This window comes from Coregonus lavaretus (genome assembly GCF_964263955.1).
Source record: "Coregonus lavaretus genome assembly, chromosome: 13".
In the NCBI taxonomy this organism is placed as follows: Eukaryota; Metazoa; Chordata; class Actinopteri; order Salmoniformes; family Salmonidae; genus Coregonus; species Coregonus lavaretus.
This window is the reverse complement of record NC_140000.1, coordinates 12,638,534-12,656,959: the sequence shown is the minus strand read 5'-3', so window position 1 is coordinate 12,656,959 and position 18,426 is coordinate 12,638,534. Positions and strand designations below refer to the sequence as shown.

At 43.4% G+C, this 18,426-nt stretch overlaps 3 protein-coding genes and 1 pseudogene across 5 annotated transcripts in view; 3 read left to right on the top strand and 1 right to left on the bottom strand.

Annotated features, from left to right (window-relative positions):
• LOC311139364 (sperm acrosome membrane-associated protein 6-like) overlaps positions 1-18,426 on the top strand; it is a gene marked incomplete at its 5' end in the record, with an annotated part of 1,014,348 nt that overhangs the window by 492,864 nt on the left and 503,058 nt on the right. The window lies entirely within an intron of this gene.
• On the top strand, positions 619-6,158 carry LOC311139226 (trypsin-2-like; annotated as a pseudogene). Its single transcript has 7 exons — positions 619-640; positions 3,687-3,779; positions 3,942-4,063; positions 5,132-5,372; positions 5,451-5,587; positions 5,708-5,807; positions 5,979-6,158. The product of its transcript is annotated as a trypsin-2-like (transcript).
• Positions 8,207-10,285, top strand: LOC311140124 (large ribosomal subunit protein bL17m-like). 2 transcript variants are annotated; one of them, XM_084175060.1, is made up of 3 exons: positions 8,207-8,594; positions 9,409-9,477; positions 9,616-10,285. In XM_084175060.1, the coding sequence occupies exons 1-3, from the start codon at positions 8,421-8,423 to the stop codon at positions 9,874-9,876; spliced, it is 504 nt and encodes a 167-aa protein (XP_084031186.1). In that variant the 5' UTR covers positions 8,207-8,420; the 3' UTR covers positions 9,877-10,285. The 2 variants fall into 2 exon arrangements, with proteins under 2 accessions (XP_084031186.1, XP_084031187.1); XM_084175061.1 differs by lacking the exon at positions 9,409-9,477 and having other exon boundaries at positions 8,223-8,594.
• LOC311140212 (transmembrane protein 145-like) overlaps positions 13,435-18,426 on the bottom strand; it is a gene marked incomplete at both ends in the record, with an annotated part of 30,540 nt that continues 25,548 nt past the window's right edge. The window contains 5 exons of the mRNA XM_084175165.1: positions 13,435-13,674; positions 13,868-14,056; positions 15,154-15,274; positions 15,673-15,845; positions 16,618-16,711. Of these exons, the coding sequence (XP_084031291.1) occupies positions 13,435-13,674; positions 13,868-14,056; positions 15,154-15,274; positions 15,673-15,845; positions 16,618-16,711 (817 nt within the window). The remainder of the gene's footprint in view (positions 13,675-13,867; positions 14,057-15,153; positions 15,275-15,672; positions 15,846-16,617; positions 16,712-18,426) is intronic.

Here is an 18,426-nt window from a genome sequence, read left to right as displayed (position 1 = left end):
TTTCACAGAAGTGTGATTGACTTGGAGTTACATTGTGTTGTTTAAGTGTTCCCTTTATTTTTTTGAGCAGTGTACATAGCAGTTGTAACACTTGTGACAAATCAGTTCTCTCTGAAATGAATGCAACCATAACTCCATAGAATACATAACTAATGTTTATAATATGAAGTTTCCAATACAAGGATTTCCAATACAAGAATTCCTCCTAACAGTTTACACTGTTAAAGGGATTGTTCACCCAAATTACAAATGAACCTTATATGAATGGTTGCTATAGAGAGAGGTCGACAATGCACATATCTTTGAATCACAGCCCCTGTTTTGAAGATATGTGTTTGTGTACAATTACATTGTTTACAAATAATGGAGTACAACAAACGTATGTGTTGCGTTCTGATGGGGTACGACCGATTGAGGCATTTATAAGTTATTCTCTTCAAGAATCAATGGTCCTATCGTTAATTTAAATGTCAAAGAATGGATGTACCAATAACAGACTGTAGCTTTCAGCTGTTGTAATTACAGCATTTATTAACTGTCTCAAATGTAGACATTCCACTTGCAATCAACACTCCCTTGATGCCAAACAGAACCTAGTATTTCACTATATTCATGAATATGTACTCTATGCTGCAGGCATGTAAGTAGAACCTTCAGCAGTACATACATTTTGGGATTTAACCTATTTATTTGATCTTGTAACATATTTTACTATCAGTAATTACTATCCAAACTTTAAAAGCAATGGGTACTAACCAGCAGTAGAAGAACAATTTCTGAAAAGCCAGCATCAGCATTCATATTGTTATAATATTACTGAATTTGCATTTAGTAGTACCTCATTCAGAAGGCCTGTTGTCCCAAACATTCACTTTTAGAAGTATACACTCTTTTAAAATCTATTTCCGAGATTTCTGCCCCCAATTGTTCTCTGACTTTTATTTAAAAGTTTGTATAAAGACATTAATACAGTAAATGTACAGGATTTTAATCCAAATAAAACACTTTAATCTACTATAAAAGGTATACAGTTCATAAACCTATCGATGTTACATTGAGCTGGGTGAATGGAATATGAATGACAGTCATCCAATATGCTGTAATAGAAATAAGGCCATGCTCATAAAAAAAAAGAATTGTCCTCCCTCAATTTAAACGGCACCGACAATCTATCTGGCCAATAGAGTCTACCCCCAGACCATGAGGATGTTGAATATCCACCACTAGTCAACTACCTGCTCCCTGATCCCCTCCTGCCCACCCACCCGGACTTCCTAACCCCCCCCCAACCGACATCTACCCCCCACCCAAATTGACATTTATCATGATGAATAGTCAGTCACCTCCCCCCACTGCTCCCTCTATGGACATTTAATTTTTATCATTGTCACAGTTGTAAATATGTATATATAATTAGTATTTTATCGTTTCATTCACACCTGCACTGTTGGAGCTCGGAGCTTAAGTACTTCACGACCCTGTGCATGTGACTAAATACAAAAATCTAATCTACAAAGCTATGGTAGGCCTTGGATAGATTGTGTGTGTGAACCACACAGCTGTGTTGCAGTCCTGTTGAGGTCAAGATACATTCTGAACTGCAGAGAATACTGGCCATCTCAAACTGGCAGTTGTAGCGTACCGTATATGTATCACTGTCTTCTGGTAGAAATTAAGGATTCAATCCGTATCGCAGAAGTTCACAGAAGATCCGCGTCACAACTCGATTTAAATTTAAAGGCAATGTTTGTGGAGACTGCACTCACAGTAAACGCTGCGTACAGTGAGGGAAAAAAGTATTTGATCCCCTGCTGATTTTGTACGTTTGCCCACTGACAAAGAAATGATCAGTCTATAATTTTAATGGTAGGTTTATTTGAACAGTGAGAGACAGAATAACAACAAAAGAATCCAGAAAAACTAATGTCAAAAATCTTATAAATTGATTTGCATTTGCAAATAAGTATTTGACCCCTCTGCAAAACATGACTTAGTACTTGGTGGCAAAACCCTTGTTGACAATCACAGAGGTCAGACGTTTCTTGTAGTTGGCAACCAGGTTTGCACACATCTCAGGAGGGATTTTGTCCCACTCCTCTTTGCAGATCTTCTCCAAGTCATTAAGGTTTCGAGGCTGACGTTGGGCAACTCCAACCTTCAGCTCCCTCCACAGATTTTCTATGGGATTAAGGTCTGGAGACTGGCTAGGCCACTCCAGGACCTTAATGTGCTTCTTCTTGAGCCACTCCTTTGTTGCCTTGGCCGTGTGTTTTGGGTCAATGTCATGCTGGAATACCCATCCACGACCCATTTTCAATGCCCTGGCTGAGGGAAGGAGGTTCTCACCCAAGATTTGACGGTACATGGCCCTGTCCATCGTCCCTTTGATGCGGTGAAGTTGTCCTGTCCCCTTAGCAGAAAAACACCCCCAAATCATAATGTTTCCACCTCCATGTTTGACGGTGGGGATGGTGTTCTTGGGGTCATAGGCAGCATTCCTTCTCCTCCAAACACGGCGAGTTGAGTTGATGTCAAAGAGCTCGATTTTGGTCTCATCTGACCACAACACTTTCACCCAGTTCTCCTCTGAATCAAGTGGACCTTGCGGGCACTGCAGGATTTCAGACCTTCACGGCGTAGTGTGTTACCAATTGTTTTCTTAGTGACTATGGTCCCAGCTGCCTTGAGATCATTGACAAGATCCTCCCGTGTAGTTCTGGACTGATTCCTCACCATTCTCTTGATCATTGCAACTCCACGAGGTGAGATCTTGCATGGAGCCCCAGGCAGAGGGAGATTGACAGTTATTTTGTGTTTCTTCCATTTGCGAATAATCGCACCAACTGTTGTCACCTTCTCACCAAGCTGCTTGACGATGGTCTTGTAGCCCATTCCAGCCTTGTGTAGGTCTACAATCTTGTCCCTGACATCCTTAGAGAGCTCTTTGGTCTTGGCCATGGTGGAGAGTTTGGAATCTGATTGATTGATTGCTTCTGTGGACAGGTGTCTTTTATACAGGTAACAAGCTGAGATAAGGAGCATTCCCTTTAAGAGTGTGCTCTTAATCTCAGCTCGTTACCTGTATAAAAGACACCTGGGAGCCAGAAATCTTTCTGATTGAGAGGGGGTCAAATACTTATTTCCCTCATTAAAATGCAAATCAATTTATAACATTTTTTACATGCGTTTTCTGGATTTTTTTAATTGATATTCTGTCTCTCACTGTTCAAATAAACCTACCATTAAAATGATAGACTGATCATTTCTTTGTCAGTGGGCAAACGTACAAAATTAGCAGGGGATCAAATACTTTTTTCCCCTCACTGTATGTCAGCTCAATTGGAAATTACCTACACATACTAACGCTGATCTTCAATGACACTTCCGTGTACGGATTGAATCCAGTCTTAAATCTGGAATTAACTCAAATCCAGACGGCAAGGATTTGCATTTAAAACAATTAATAAACACTGTACTGGGACTAAAAACTTAATGAAAACGTAGGCCTACATTTTGCAAGGTGATTGATAGGTTTGAGTCTCATTCACATAGACGTTGGCCTTGGACACAGAGCTAGGATCAGTTGACCCTTCCCATATTTTGACCTTCACCAGTGAGTGGTGGGGATGCACAACTTTCTGACATTTTACAGCTTGATGCTACCTGCTGTATTATTTGCTCACCAGTGTACCTTTTAAATCTGATTAACCCCTTTCATCGACAGGATCACACAGCAACCATGATTTCTCTGGTCTTTGCTCTGCTCCAATTGGAGCAGTGTAAAAATGGTCATAGAGGACTGTGTTATGACACTAACATCACAAATGTGTTTTTACATTATTAAGAAATGTTATTCCACTTTTATCATAGTGCTATGCTTTTTAAAATAATCTCAAAAGGTGAGGTAATATAGCTAAGAATGTGCCTGCTCTCGGTTCCAGTCGCCACGGAGGACGACAAGATCGCCGGAGGGTATGAGTGCAAGGCCTACTCCCAGCACCACCAGGTGTCTTTGCAGTCTGTCTACCACTTCTGCGGTGGCTCCCTGATCTCCAGCACATCGGTTTGTCGCTCCCTCGGGCTCGTGCAGTGGAGGAGATCTTTGTGGGCTATACTCAGCCTTGTCTCAGGGTAGTAGGTTGGTGGTCTGTTGATATCCCTCTGGTGGTGTGGGGGCTGTGCTTTGGCAAAGTGGGTGGGGTTATATCCTGCCTGGTTGGCCCCGTCTGAGGGTATCGTCGGACGGGGCCACAGTGTCTCCTGACCCCCCCCTGTCCCTTTCTCCCTCCCATCCCAGAGGACCTGAGCCCTAGGACCATGCCTCAGGACTACCTGGCCTGATGACTCCTTGCTGTCCCCAGTCCACCTGGTCGTGCTGCTGCTCCAGTTTCCACTCTTCTGCCTGCAGCTATGGAACCCTGACCTGTTCACCGGTCGTGCTACCTTGTCCCTGACCTGCTGTTTTCAACTCTCTTTCTCTACCGCACCTGCTATTGCAACCTCTAAATGCCCGGCTATGAAAAGCCAAGTGACATTTTCTCCTGTTGCAACCTCTACAACCACTGTTATTTGACCCCGCTGGTCATCTATGCACGTTTGAACATCTTGGAGAAAAATCTGGCCTTAATAGCCATGTACTGTTATAATCTCCACCCGGCACAGCCAGAAGGGGACTGGCCACCCCTCAGAGCCTGGTTCCTCTCTAGGTTTCTTCCTAGGTTTCTGCCTTTCTAGGGAGTTTTTCCTAGCCACCATGCTTCTACATCTGCATTGCTTGCTGATGTAAAAAGGGCTTTATATATACAATTTGATTGATTGATTGATGGATGGTGTCTGCTGCTCACTGCTACAAGTCGTAAGTATCATGTAAACTACTTCCAATATATTGTGTCCACCCCTGTCTAGCGTATTTTGTTCTGTCAACATTTAGGAAAGTTAACCTAATACTGTTTCTATCAGGCCTGTCGTGAGTTTTTTTTTTATCCGACAGGTACTTTACTTGCAAAATAATGTTTGGATGGAAACATGGTTTGTGACAATCTAATTTTGACTAAACTAAAGGACATAGTTAAATATAAACTCTAAAACTAAGTTAATAAATTGGACCTCTCTCTCTCTCTCTCATGTGGAGGTGCGTATGGGCGAGCACAACATCAAGGTGACTGAGGGTAGCGAGGAGTTCATATTTTCCTCCCGCGTGATCCGTCACCCCAACTACAGCTCCTACAACATCGACAATGACATCATGCTGATCAAGCTGAGCAAGCCCGCCACCCTCAACACCTACGTGCAGCCTGTTGCTCTGCCCACCAGCTGTGCCCCCACTGGCACCATGTGCACCGTTTCTGGATGGGGCAACACCATGAGCTCCAGTGAGTACAGAACCTGGGTCAAAGGTTACATGTGCCAGTTGGTCATCTTCATCTCTCCCTCTCTCCTTCTCCTTACAGCCGCTGACAGCAACAAGCTTCAGTGCCTGAACATCCCCATCCTGTCCTACAGTGACTGTAACAACTCCTACCCTGGAATGATCACAAACGCCATGTTCTGCGCTGGATACCTGGAGGGAGGCAAGGACTCTTGCCAGGTACTTACCACTCTGATCTCCCATCAGTGGTACCACAATGATGACTTTAAATTGACTTTTTCAGTTGATTAGAAATTGAGCAAAATAACCCAATTCTCTCGCTCTCTTTCTCTCTGTCAGCGTGACTCCGGTGGCCCTGTGGTGTGCAATGGTGAGCTCCAGGGTGTTGTGTCCTGGGGTTACAGCTGTGCGGAGGGATCACCCTGGTGTCTACACCAAGATAAGACTGAAAAATAGTTAGGAATACAGTTACATACAGTGACATCACTTTTCCCAAGAAGAATATATTTATAAAGGTAGATTGATGGTTCATATACTAACGGTCTGGTTTATATATTAGCTCCCTTTGAGTGTGTCCACTAATGTCTCCCTTCTCCTTCTCTTCCTCCAGGTGTGCATCTTCAACGACTGGCTGACCAGCACCATGGCCACCTACTAAGTCTGATCCTAGCTTCGGTCCTCCAGTACAGTCCCACAACTCTACAACATCCTGTGCAGTTCAACATCCACGTTTTGCACAGGAGATTATACATTATTTATTTTCATGACAAATAAAGCATTTAACACTAAATACTTTTTTTCTGTTGTGTTTGTACTCTCACTCTCCTTAGAAATCTTTGTAAAGGTATTTTTCTATCTTCTCATGTCAAGTAGTATTACTAGTAAACACCAGAGAAACTAGTAACACACAGCAAATTGTTTAAGTATGGATATTTTCTTACTAAAAGATGCAGGGGGTAAATTCATTGTGTCATGGCACCCTACCTTAACCACAACAAGATACAACAAGAAACATTATTGATTACATTGATTATTTTGTATAGTTGTATATTGATGCCTTGCTGCTCACAATAGCTGATATAGGGGTGTTAAAAGTCTGGCATAATTGCTCCTCCTTCTTACCCATTTAGAGTATTCTCTCTGTGAGAGTTTTGTTGCTACTAAAATACTATGTGGTGCAACATGAATATGGTTGGATCTTACATAATGTTTGTATACTGGGTTGCATGATTTAGAGTCAATATCCATTGAATATTCATCAGTCAGACTCAGACTCAGTTCAGATGCTAAATACTGTACTTCAATATTCACAGTAAGAGATTTCGTAACCTCCATTAATGAGAGGGACAATCAGAGGCATCATCAGAGTTCCCGAACATTCAGGGCTCAGCCCTGGGCCATCACATGACAATACCTGCATATACACACTACCAGTCAAATGTTTGGACACACCTACTCATTCAAGGGTTTTTCTTTATTTTTACTATGTTTTACATTGTAGAATAATAGTGAAGACATCAAAACTATGAAATAACACATATTGAATCATGTGGTAAACATAAAAGTGTTAAACAAATCAAATTATATTTTATATTTGAGAATCTTCAAATAGCCACCCTTTGCCTTGATGACAGCATTGCACACTCTTGGCATTCTCTCAACCAGCTTCACCTGGAATGCTTTTCCAACAGTCTTGAAGGAGTTCCCACATATGTTGAGCACTTGTTGGCTGCTTTTCCTTCACTCTGCAGTCCGACTCATCCCAAACCATCTCAATTGGGTTGAGGTCGGGGGATGGTGGAGGCCAGGTCATCTGACACAGCGCTCCATCACTCTCCTTCTTGGTAAAATAGCCCTTACACTGCCTGGAGGTGTGTTGGGTCATTGTCCTGTTGAAAAACAAATGATAGTCCCACTAAGCCTAAACCAGATGGGATGGCGTATCACTGTAGAATGCTGTGGTAGCCATGCTGGTTAAGTGTGCCTTGAATTCTAAATAAATCACAGACAGTGTCACCAGCTAAGCACCCCCACACCATCACACCTCCTCCTCCATGCCTTGTGGTGGGAAATACACATGCGGAGATCATCCATTCATCCACACCACGTCTCACAAAGACAGTGGTTGGAACCAAAAATGTCCACCGGTCTAATGTCCATTGCTCGTGTTTCTTAGCCTAGCAGGTCTCTTCTTCTTATTGGTGTCCTTTAGTAGTGGTTTCTTTGCAGCAATTCGACCATGAAGGCCTGATTCACACAGTCCCCTCTGAACAATTGATGTTGAGATGTGTCTGTTACTTGAACTCTGTGAAGCATTTATTTGGGCTAAAATTGAGGCTGGTAACTAATGAACTTGTCCTCTGCAGCAGAGTTAACTCTGGGTCTTCCATTCCTGTCGCGGTCCTCATGAAAGCCAGTTTCATCATAGCGCTTGATGGTTTTTGCGATCTTGTCACAACACAACTGATTGGCTCAAACGCATTAAGAAGGAAATAAATTCCACAAATTAACTTTTAAGAATGCACACCTGTTAATTGAAATGCATTCCAGATGACTACCTCATGAAGCTGGTTAAGAGAATGCCAAAAGTGTGCAAAGCTGTCATCAAGTCAAATGGTGGCTATTTGAAGAATCTCAAATATAAAATATATTTTGATTTGTTTAACACTTTTTTGGTTACTACATGATTCCATATGTGTTATTTCATAGTTCTGATGTCTTCACATAACAAAATAATAATTAGTTAATTAATGACAATTAGAAACAAATATAATACATTTGAGGCGGAACCATTTCATCCTAAAGTGGAACTATTTTCACATAACCCCATTCACCCACACAGACAGCGATAATTGATGCACCGGCAATGTCAAAGTTGTCAAACGAAATTGAAGACGTTACGCGACCTCGGGAATGTATTAATGATCATATAAACCTAATTTACGCGAGAATAACGAAAGATAACCATCGTTAGAAATCGGTTTACATTTTTAAAGGCCGGTTTGATTCATTTTTTCTTTCTAGCCCCTTGTAGGCGTCTGAACTCGACAAGATGCGCCTCACCATTCAGATGTTGATATCCCATGGCCGGGTGGCCCGTAAGATGGGTCTCGGTCCAGAGTCCCGAATAAACATGCTTCGGAACATTCTTACTGGGCTCGTTCGACACGAGAGGATAGAGACCACCCGAGGCAGAGCAGACGAAGTTCGATTCTATGCTGAAAAGGTGAGGACATGGATGGTAACCTTACCCTTTCACGCAGCTCAACACAGCTTCTTCTCCAATAGTAGTTCAAAGGCCGGCAGATGGCGATATTGAGTCGTTTCATCTTTCTGTCCAAAGGGAATGTATGCAGCCGGCTATACACTTGTATACCCCGTCAGCCAATCACACCTGGGGTGAAAAAACAGACTGCTTCAACCTGATTGGCTGAACGCGATAGGCAACATCCAGAACATGGCGGAAAATGGTGTTTCATAAAGAAAGTATGCATATTTTCCCTTCTTTTTTTTCTCGCCTTCTCTCCATTAAATCGAGTTAAGGAGGACATCACCTCCTTTGCAGCCTGAATGGAGAATGTTTTATGTACAACCCGGTCCTTGGGGGATATGAGTGTATAGCTGGCTACATAGATTCCCTTTGGACGGTAAGATGAAGCGACTCAATATTGTCATCTACCAGCCTTTGGGCTACTCCACTAGTTGACTAAACTCAACTCCCATGGTGAAGGACGTTTCTGATGAACTCCACCAGTGGAGTTGAGCAGAGTCCATGCTTTGTGAAATTCAGCTCTGACTACATTGATTCGCCCAAGGTCAATAGTAAATTATGAAATGCTTACCTTGTACTAATGGATGTCCTATGTAGTTGTGTGCCTTTCTTTCTTTGCTGAAATCCATACTTTTTAATCAAACTTTAATCAAATACAACCATGGAGTTGAGTTTTGTGAGCTACTTCTCAACCATCCATGTTTTGTAGGCTACTGTAGTTTTTGACAGCTTGTGACGTTGTTGACCAATGAGTGATGTTGTTTTGCAGTTGATTGACTATGCCAAGAAGGGAGACACTGACGAGAAAGCGATGAAAATGGCAAACTTCTGGCTCACAGTAATTGTTCTTTCTATATGATCTTTGTATTTTAATGTCCACAGCTTTGTTGTTCTATTATCTACCAGATTAGTATGAGTGAGTGTTACTAGTTCTTTCAGTCAGTCATCATCCTCTCTCTCTCCTCTGTGGTTTCAGGAAAAGGATCTGATCCCAAAGCTCTTCAAGGTCCTGGCTCCCAGGTTTGAGACCCAGCCCAAAGCCTACACCCGGATGGCCCGCATTCCCAACAGGGAGAACCTGGACAAGGCTGCCATGGCCGTGCTGGAGTACAAAGGCAACCCGTTCCCACCTCTCCAGCCCGCCAAACAAGATAATGAACTCACGTTAATCAACCAGCTCCTCAAAGGCTACAGAGAGGAGCGGGCACAGCAGGCAGCAGCCAAGGTTGAGGCGTAATGCAACCAGCCACACACTGACATTACATGTGTTAGATCAGGGGTGTGTTCGGTACGGTGAAACATTTAGAATGTCATGTCTGTTCTACACAATGTATTTCTATCCGAACATTCTGGAACGTTGCCCCCTCCTGAATAAGCCCCTGTATTTCCCTAGTAGGGGACCCGCTGGTGGGTTGTGGTCTTTACCGTTATAGTCCACAGATTCTGACTAGGTCCTGACTTGGAAACATTTTGTTGCTTTGTGTGTAATAAGAAAACACCCAACACTTTTGGTGGATCATAGTACAGAAACATGTGGGAGCCACTGTAGATGACTGACTACAGTATTTATGACTTTCTATGGACCCCACTGAACATGAAAGAGGATGTTGTGTGTCAAAATAAATGTGATTGTTTGACAATGTTAAGCGTTCTGTTATTTTGACTGTTAGTCAAATGAAAAGTTATGTTCATGACACTACTGTGAATTTAACAGATGTGCTTACATCAGAAACAGGTTCGATGTGCTGTTATTATTCCCTCTACTGGTTCAGAAACATGTCCCCCAAACTTTTCATTATTATCAAGGTTTGATGTCCTGTTATTAATCCCTCTACTGATTCAGAATAAACATCAGTGGCAAATAGAGGCAGGATATTTTATGAAAGCAACCACCTTCAGTCTTCTGTGAGTTGAGCCAGCCAGGCATAATCACACACTCCTCATGAGCTTCCCCATTCGTTCTATTTGTTTAGATTCAAACTGTTTTGTTATTAAGAGCTGCTGTAGAGCTTGGTTTTTACATACTGGTAATTACTTGCCTAAATTTCCCCAAACCTATTGCAATTATATTCAATTGGACCTGCTCTCCGCTCTCCTTTGCCACTTGCCTGTAAGCACTCCAATTGTGAGATTGGTTCCAGAATAATAATTGTACTGTAACAAGGTGGAGTTGATGTTTTGGACGAATGCCCTTGCCCTTCTACAACACATAAAAACAACTCGTACACATTCACACTGTGGCCAAGGTATGAAAGAAACAGACAAGGCCTCTAATAAAACCAACCATTTTAATTTGGCAAAAAGTGTATGTACAGCGTATTCAGAATATCCTCATTTGACACCATTAAAATGCATTCATTTTGAACAGTGCTTCAGTAATGTGCTCTTAACCAGACCTCTCTAAATACCCAGGAAGCTGTGCTGTTATCTGTCATGCATATAAAACCCTCACACTCATCTGCCTTTGCTCTTCCACTTGTGTCCGTGTGTAATAGACAAATACCATAGATAAGTTGATCATGCAGCTTGTTCTACAGGATGAATGGAACCTGTCAGTCAATATCAATCTGTTCAGTCAAGTAATGGCATCTGTAATCGTGGACAACAGTGGATTGTAATGGCAATAGAGCTGAATTTATACACCTACAGAGACAAAATCTTTAGATCACCAGAACAATCTAATTCAAGTAGCATTCTTTTTGTACAGACTAAATGATACCTTTGACTATGTTCTTATGTACATAACATGTGCTGTACCAGTCTGACCAACCCAAGCCTACTCCAGACATCTACTACAGAAAGACAATAAAGGTCTATTGATAAAATCATTAAAAACAGTCAATTAACCACCATTCTCCCCCCCCCCTGGATTTTTTTTTTTATAGACTGATGCATGTTTCATACTCAGATATTAACAAGTTATACAAGAAAAAGTAAATAATTGTTGATTGCTTCCATTTCTTAGAAGAAACAGGTGGTAAATTGGCCTTGACACAGTCTTATGAATAGGCTACTTAATCAACTTAAAGTTATTCAGATACCATTTTTAAAATGTCTGCTAATGACACTTGATGAAATTAATTAATATGAACATATCTACAGGTAACGTTTGTGTATTTGATACCGGAATATCATTGGATCTATTGTGTGGATACCTATAATTCAGTTAAAAGCGCTCTTCAAAGTCACTTTGAAATAAATGGCAGAATAAGAAAATCTAAGAGAAGGGGGACATTAAAGTGCTCCATGCAGGACAAACAGGACGTTGGTGCTATTACTTTCACAGTTACTCTAAAGGGTTTGCTTCAGTTGTGTATGGGCCAAGGAGTTTTCATGGTCAGGAAGAACTACTGATTCTACTTATCGATAAACAACAATGAGCAAGCCCCTCACACAGTATCAGAGCAGATGTACTGTAGAACTTCACTGAGGGAAACGGCCATACATGTACAGGTTTGACATGACATCATTACATACTAGTCGGGGGGGGGGGGGGGGGGGGGTGATCATGAAGTCATATCCTCGCTGGACAACCTTCCCTCCTTAAATCATGTGTCAAGGATGGAGGCTGAAATTGAAAGTAAAACAAGCTATAAGTATGATTTTTATGTTACAAAAAACGTAACTTTAAAACCACCCCTTTCCTTCTGCTCTATTGCATTAATACATTCACCAAGGTCTACATACATCAAGGAATTACATTCAGAGCAAGCTAATATCTTGCACTCCAGTGAAAACTGAACAGTAGTATTCAGAGTTAAAACAGTTATCTGTGGACAGTATGACATAAGGTAACATAAGGTTCCAATATAAATCCCTAAGAATTGACATTAACACCTCCTCAGTAGCCTATATGGTATGAAATATACACAGTTATTGTATAGTTAATAATGTTATTGTATAGTTGTTTGGTACAACAGGCACACACACTGTATGAGCACATGGAGTATATCAGTTTAGAGACAGTACACACTTGTTTTACCAGTACCTCTGGGGTCCACAGTAAACTGAACATTGTACACTTAAACACCAGTATATCAATCCTATAGCCTGGAGCAATCAACATATATAAGAATATAAATCATCCCAACATATCCTATATGGAGAAATTAAATATTTTGTGTTAACAAAATCTGTCAAACATAGAAAAAAACAAATGTATTGTTTCAGGAAGGGAGTGAACATTTTACTCTGGTACAATGTAATGGCATGAGAATTGCAATGGTCACAGCACCACTTGGAATTCGACAATGTGGAAAAAAACATCCCTTTTGTAATATAAACTCTGCAACTATTTTAGAGTAATGGTAACTCATTCTCTTCAGCTATTTACACTTTCCCTCAGCCCCTCCATTGATGCCTTATAAATTCTTGAATACAAGTGTTCATAAGAGTTTTGTTCAGTCTCCACTGTGCACTCCTATCATTCTATTGCTCAGTCTACATCCACTCTGTCATCTCTCCCTCTCGGTGCCTCTCTCCCTGGTCATGTTAAAATATTTATTGCTTCTTTTTTCTTTTACAACCTCAGCACTTTTTAACTCACAGCCATTTCCTCTCCTTTATTCCGCTCTTTTCCCATTCTCTCCATTCAGAGGTGAAAATGGGACGTTTAGGGCTTCTATTCCACATGCCTGCTTTTGATAACTTCCCCTTCTCTTCCTCCTTATATCCTTCCCTCGTGGCTATCCATAGCTTGACCTGTTTTCTGTGCTACCTGATCTTCCTCCACCTCCCTCTCGATCTCTCTCTGTCCCTCTTTCTCTCTTTCTGTCCCTCTTTCTCTCTGTCTGTCTCATGCCTTGGTGCCCACGCCCCCTCCCCCCTGCATGCTGAAGTACTCAGTGAAGTGGGAGGGGAGTCGTGGAGGGGGAGGGGGGGAGTGGGCGGAGAGGCGCGGGGGCATGGGGGGAGGGAGTGGGGGGAAGGTGGGTGACGACAGGTCGGCCGTGGTGGTGATGATCTTATGCTCACTGTTCCTCTGCATTTCCTGTCCCTTCCGGGCCACCGTCTCCTCCACCGTCTTCACCGGGCCCTGAGAGAGAGGGAGGTATAGGTTGAAAGGTTAAAGGTCACGCTGGGTTGTATTTGTCACACTATCAGTTACCACATCCTTCTCTGACAACTTCCTCTGTGCTCTAACACCTCTGGAGTGTTACAGGTTACAGGGACTATATCAGACCTTAGTATCAGTTACTAGATACTCCTCAGACCATACATCCACTCACCGACTGGATGGAGAAGAGTTCTGTGAAGTTGGGCTGGGAGTCGCCCAGGAAGGAGCTGTTCCCGTAGGCATGGTGGGGGAAACTCTCACTCGCCACACCCGCCTTTGGACTGGACAGCAGGATCCCGATCTGAGAGGTCCGCACGTGGTACGGGAAGTTCTTATTGGCCGCAGAGGGCCGTGTGATAGCCTGTGGCGAGGCAGGGTGGGAGGGAGAGGGGATGGATGGGAGGAATGTATCATATTCAGGATATTGCCTGTTGCCTGTACAAATATTAACCTGCATTCTCCATACACTGATACACATTCCTGCACATATAATAACAGAACAGTATGTGTGTGTATGTGTCACTGACAAAGGACAGAGAGCCACAGTCTGGTATAGAAGTCTGGGACAGAGAGCCTCAGTCTGGTATAGAAGTCTGGGACAGAGGCTCAGTCTGGTATAGAAGTCTCAGACAGAGAGGCTCAGTCTGGTATAGAAGTCTGGGACAGAGAGGCTCAGTCTGGTATAGAAGTCTCAGACAGAGAGGCTCAGTCTGGTATAGAAGTCTGGGACAGAGAGGCTCAGTCTGGTATAGAAGTCTGGGACAGAGAGCCTCAGCCTGGTATAGAAGTCTGGGACAGAGTCTCAGTCTGGTATAGAAGTCTCAGACAGAGAGGCTCAGTCTGGTATAGAAGTCTGGGACAGAGAGCCTCAGTCTGGTATAGAAGTCTGGGACAGAGGCTCAGTCTGGTATAGAAGTCTGGGACAGAGAGGCTCAGTCTGGTATAGAAGTCTGGGACAGAGAGGCTCAGTCTGGTATAGAAGTCTGGGACAGAGAGGCTCCATCTGGTACAGAAATCTGGGATAGAGAGGCTCAGTATGGTATAGAAGTCTCGGACAGAGAGCCTCAGTCTGGTATAGAAGTCTGTGAAAGAGAGGCTCAGTCTGGTATAGAAGTCTGGGACAGAGAGGCTCCATCTGGTACAGAAATCTGGGATAGAGAGGCTCAGTCTGGTATAGAAGTCTGGGACAGAGAGGCTCAGTCTGGTATAGAAGTCTGGGTTTGGGATATACTGACGCAGAGGCCGATGAGGACAGACAGATATGACTCATAGATATTAAAAGAGAGGTGAGAAGGGTTTGTATGTGTGTGTGTGCGTGCGGAGGCAGAGGGTTACTAACGAGGCGGGCGATGAGGTCTTAGAGATATAACTCATTAACATCAACAGTGAGGCAGTGTGTGTATGTGTGCGCACATCCGTGCCTGTGTGTGAGTGTGTAGAGAGATGAAGGGTACTAACGAGGAATACGATGTGAGCATAGAGGTGGATGCCCAGTTGGATGCCGTTGACGATCTTCTCCCGTGCCCAGCGAGGGATGCCAAAGTTAGCTATCAGAGCCATGACGGGCACCGCGAAAAACCTGCCAGAGGGACAGAGAGGAGAGAGAGTTAATGAGAGAGAGAGGAGAGAGAGTTAATGAGAGAGAGAGAGGAGAGAGAGAGATAATGAAGGGGGAGATTGAGATATGTAAAAAAGGAATATGGTGGAGTAGTGACAAAAGGAAATGAGAGGGAGAGGAGGAGGAGGGAGAGGGAGAGGAGGAGGGAGAGGCGGAGGAGTGAGGAGGACAGATTTAATATGAGCAAGCAAGAAGTGGAAAAATAAGGGAGACAGGGAGTTTATTGGGCTTCACTGGGCTTTGAAGGGAAATAAGAGAGGGTGAGAGGTTGTAATGCTTTGTAGGGAATGAAGTTGATGAACTTGACAGAGACAAACAGCATGCAGAGAGTGAAGGGTTGTAGGGCTCTGTCCTCTCACCAGAGTGTGTACGCCGTGAAGAAGGGAATGTAGAAGGGTTGTTTCTCAGGGTAGTGTTTGAGGGAGATCAGGACGGCGTAGCAGAACCACACGTAGGCCAGCAGCTGGAGACCCATCAGACCGTAGCCCGCCGGGCTGTCATACGCATACAGCACCTCACCTGGGTCAAAGAACTGAGACACACACACACACACACTTAGAACGTCCTACAACCACACTAATGGACCCCACCCTACTAATCAACCTACTAACTTTGCCCTCAAACAAAGAGGTGTATTACAATACGTTCTCCAGCGTGTGTTGTAACAGCATGTGGTCTGCTGACATGGGAAATCTACTAGTTTTTATTGGTGAGTGTGTCTAAAAGTGTGTGCGTATGTGTACAAGTGTGTGTGTGTCTGTGTGTCATTGACTCTTCTCTACAACTGGGTCATTGACAGTGCCTTTGATTGCGTGCTATGTATTCAGTTTCACAGGCCAGAGACTGGATATCATTGGTCATACAGGGTTACCCCGTCGTCCCCTGCATTATGTATGTACAGGCCAAGTGCTAGGCACCGACAGGCTGGGGAAGAAACTCCTGTCCCTCTTGAGTAGGCCCCTTTTATTTTTATATGTTCATTTCACCTTTATCTTACCAGGAGGTCCCATGACAAGTGAACCTCATTTCCAATAGGGACCCATCCTAAATTATTGTACAGCACATTTTGCATTTGTAATGGAGGTGATTCTGTGAACCATGCTTGGCTGATGAGTGACCGTGCCCGAGTACCTGAAGACTAGCTCCTAGAGCTAATGCCTAGGCTTCAACTCAGTAGGCTAACACAGTCTTGTGGGACACAGGAATCCCTGGTTGAAACTTAGACCGTCATACACTGGTCCTTCACGTATAGCATGAACAGTATGAGTGTAGCAGCAGCAGTTCTGTAGAGTAGACTGCAGTACCTCTGCCTCGTATATGAAGAGGATGATATAGGTGACGGTGTAGACTGTCATGTAGATGGACAGCTTGACAGATCCACTGTGGCTGATCCTCGCCCTGACAGAGACGGATACACACAGGGGGGGTTAGTCTTCACACAGACAGATGAATACACACACACGCGCGCTCTTCCTGCAAACAGAGATGGATTTCCACACGCACGTATGCACACACACACACTCACACGCACACACACTCACTCACACACTCACACACTCACTCACACATAACACACACGCGCACACACACACACGCGCACACACACACACACGCACACACACACACACACAGGGTTGGCCACATATTCCCTCTTTATGATGCAGTGTAGACTAGACAGACAGCTTATCTAAATAGCTATTCATCACCACATTTCAGAGATGTGGCGATAATGACAAAGTCTGCTCTATTAAAGTCACAGCTACTATTCTGTATGAGATAGTGAGAGAGAAAGGGAGACTAAGAGAGAGAGGAAGGAGAGCGAGAGAGACAGAGAGAAAGACAGAGGGCGATGAGAGAGGAGCAGAGCGGGGAGAGAGACGAACAAAGAGAGAGAGAGCGGAAAGAGAAAGAGAAACAGGGAAATTAGAGCGAGAGCAGAGAGAGACTGAGCTACTGGTACGAGTTAGAAGGGTAAGACGGAGAGAGACTGAGCTACTGGTACGAGTTAGAAGGGTAAGACAGAGAGAGACTGAGCTACTGGTACGAGTTAGAAGGGTAAGACAGAGAGAGACTGAGCTACTGGTACGAGTTAGAAGGGTAAGACAGAGAGAGACTGAGCTACTGGTACGAGTTAGAAGGGTAAGACAGAGAGAGACTGAGCTACTGGTACGAGTTAGAAGGGTAAGACAGAGAGAGACTGAGCTACTGGTACGAGTTAGAAGGAGTAAGACAGAGAGAGACTGAGCTACTGGTACGAGTTAGAAGGGTAAGACAGAGAGAGACTGAGCTACTGGTACGAGTTAGAAGGGTAAGACAGAGAGAGACTGAGCTACTGGTACGAGTTAGAAGGGTAAGACAGAGAGAGACTGAGCTACTGGTACGAGTTAGAAGGGTAAGACAGAGAGAGACTGAGCTACTGGTACGAGTTAGAAGGGTAAGACAGAGAGAGACTGAGCTACTGGTACGAGTTAGAAGGCGTAAGACAGAGAGAGACTGAGCTACTGGTACGAGTTAGAAGGCGTAAGACAGAGAGAGAGACTGAGCTACTGGTACGAGTTAGAAGGAGTAAGACATAGAGAGACTGAGCTACTGGTATGTGTTTGAAGGAGTGATATGATGTGTTTTATATAGGATTTGTTAATGTGTTTGATATTACGTGTTACATAGGATTTTGAGGATGAGGACATTCCATTTATTTATGTCACTGGTGGGTGCCAGAAGGTATTTGTACCAAGGAGGTCTAGGGGGCCCACTTGTGTTAATCTTAGAATGAGTACGTGATGGAATGTCCTTACTGGGGTGCAAGCTGACTGGATTGCAAGATGATACTATTGTAGTTGGGAGTGACACCCAATAATGATTGGCAACTGTTGGATGGAATTAGCTTGCAAAACAGTATATAAACTGAGAGATTTTCTATGTATTCATTCAAATAGCAAGGGGCCACTCACGTGCAGTTTGTTTTGTTGAATCCGGTACCGTATTTTAAATACTTTGTATCAACTCTCCATCTAAGTGTTAAATATCTTCTTGCATATTGAATTCCTTGATACCAGAGAAACTCATCATAACAAGGAGTCAGACATAGAGAGACTGAGCTACTGGTACGAGTT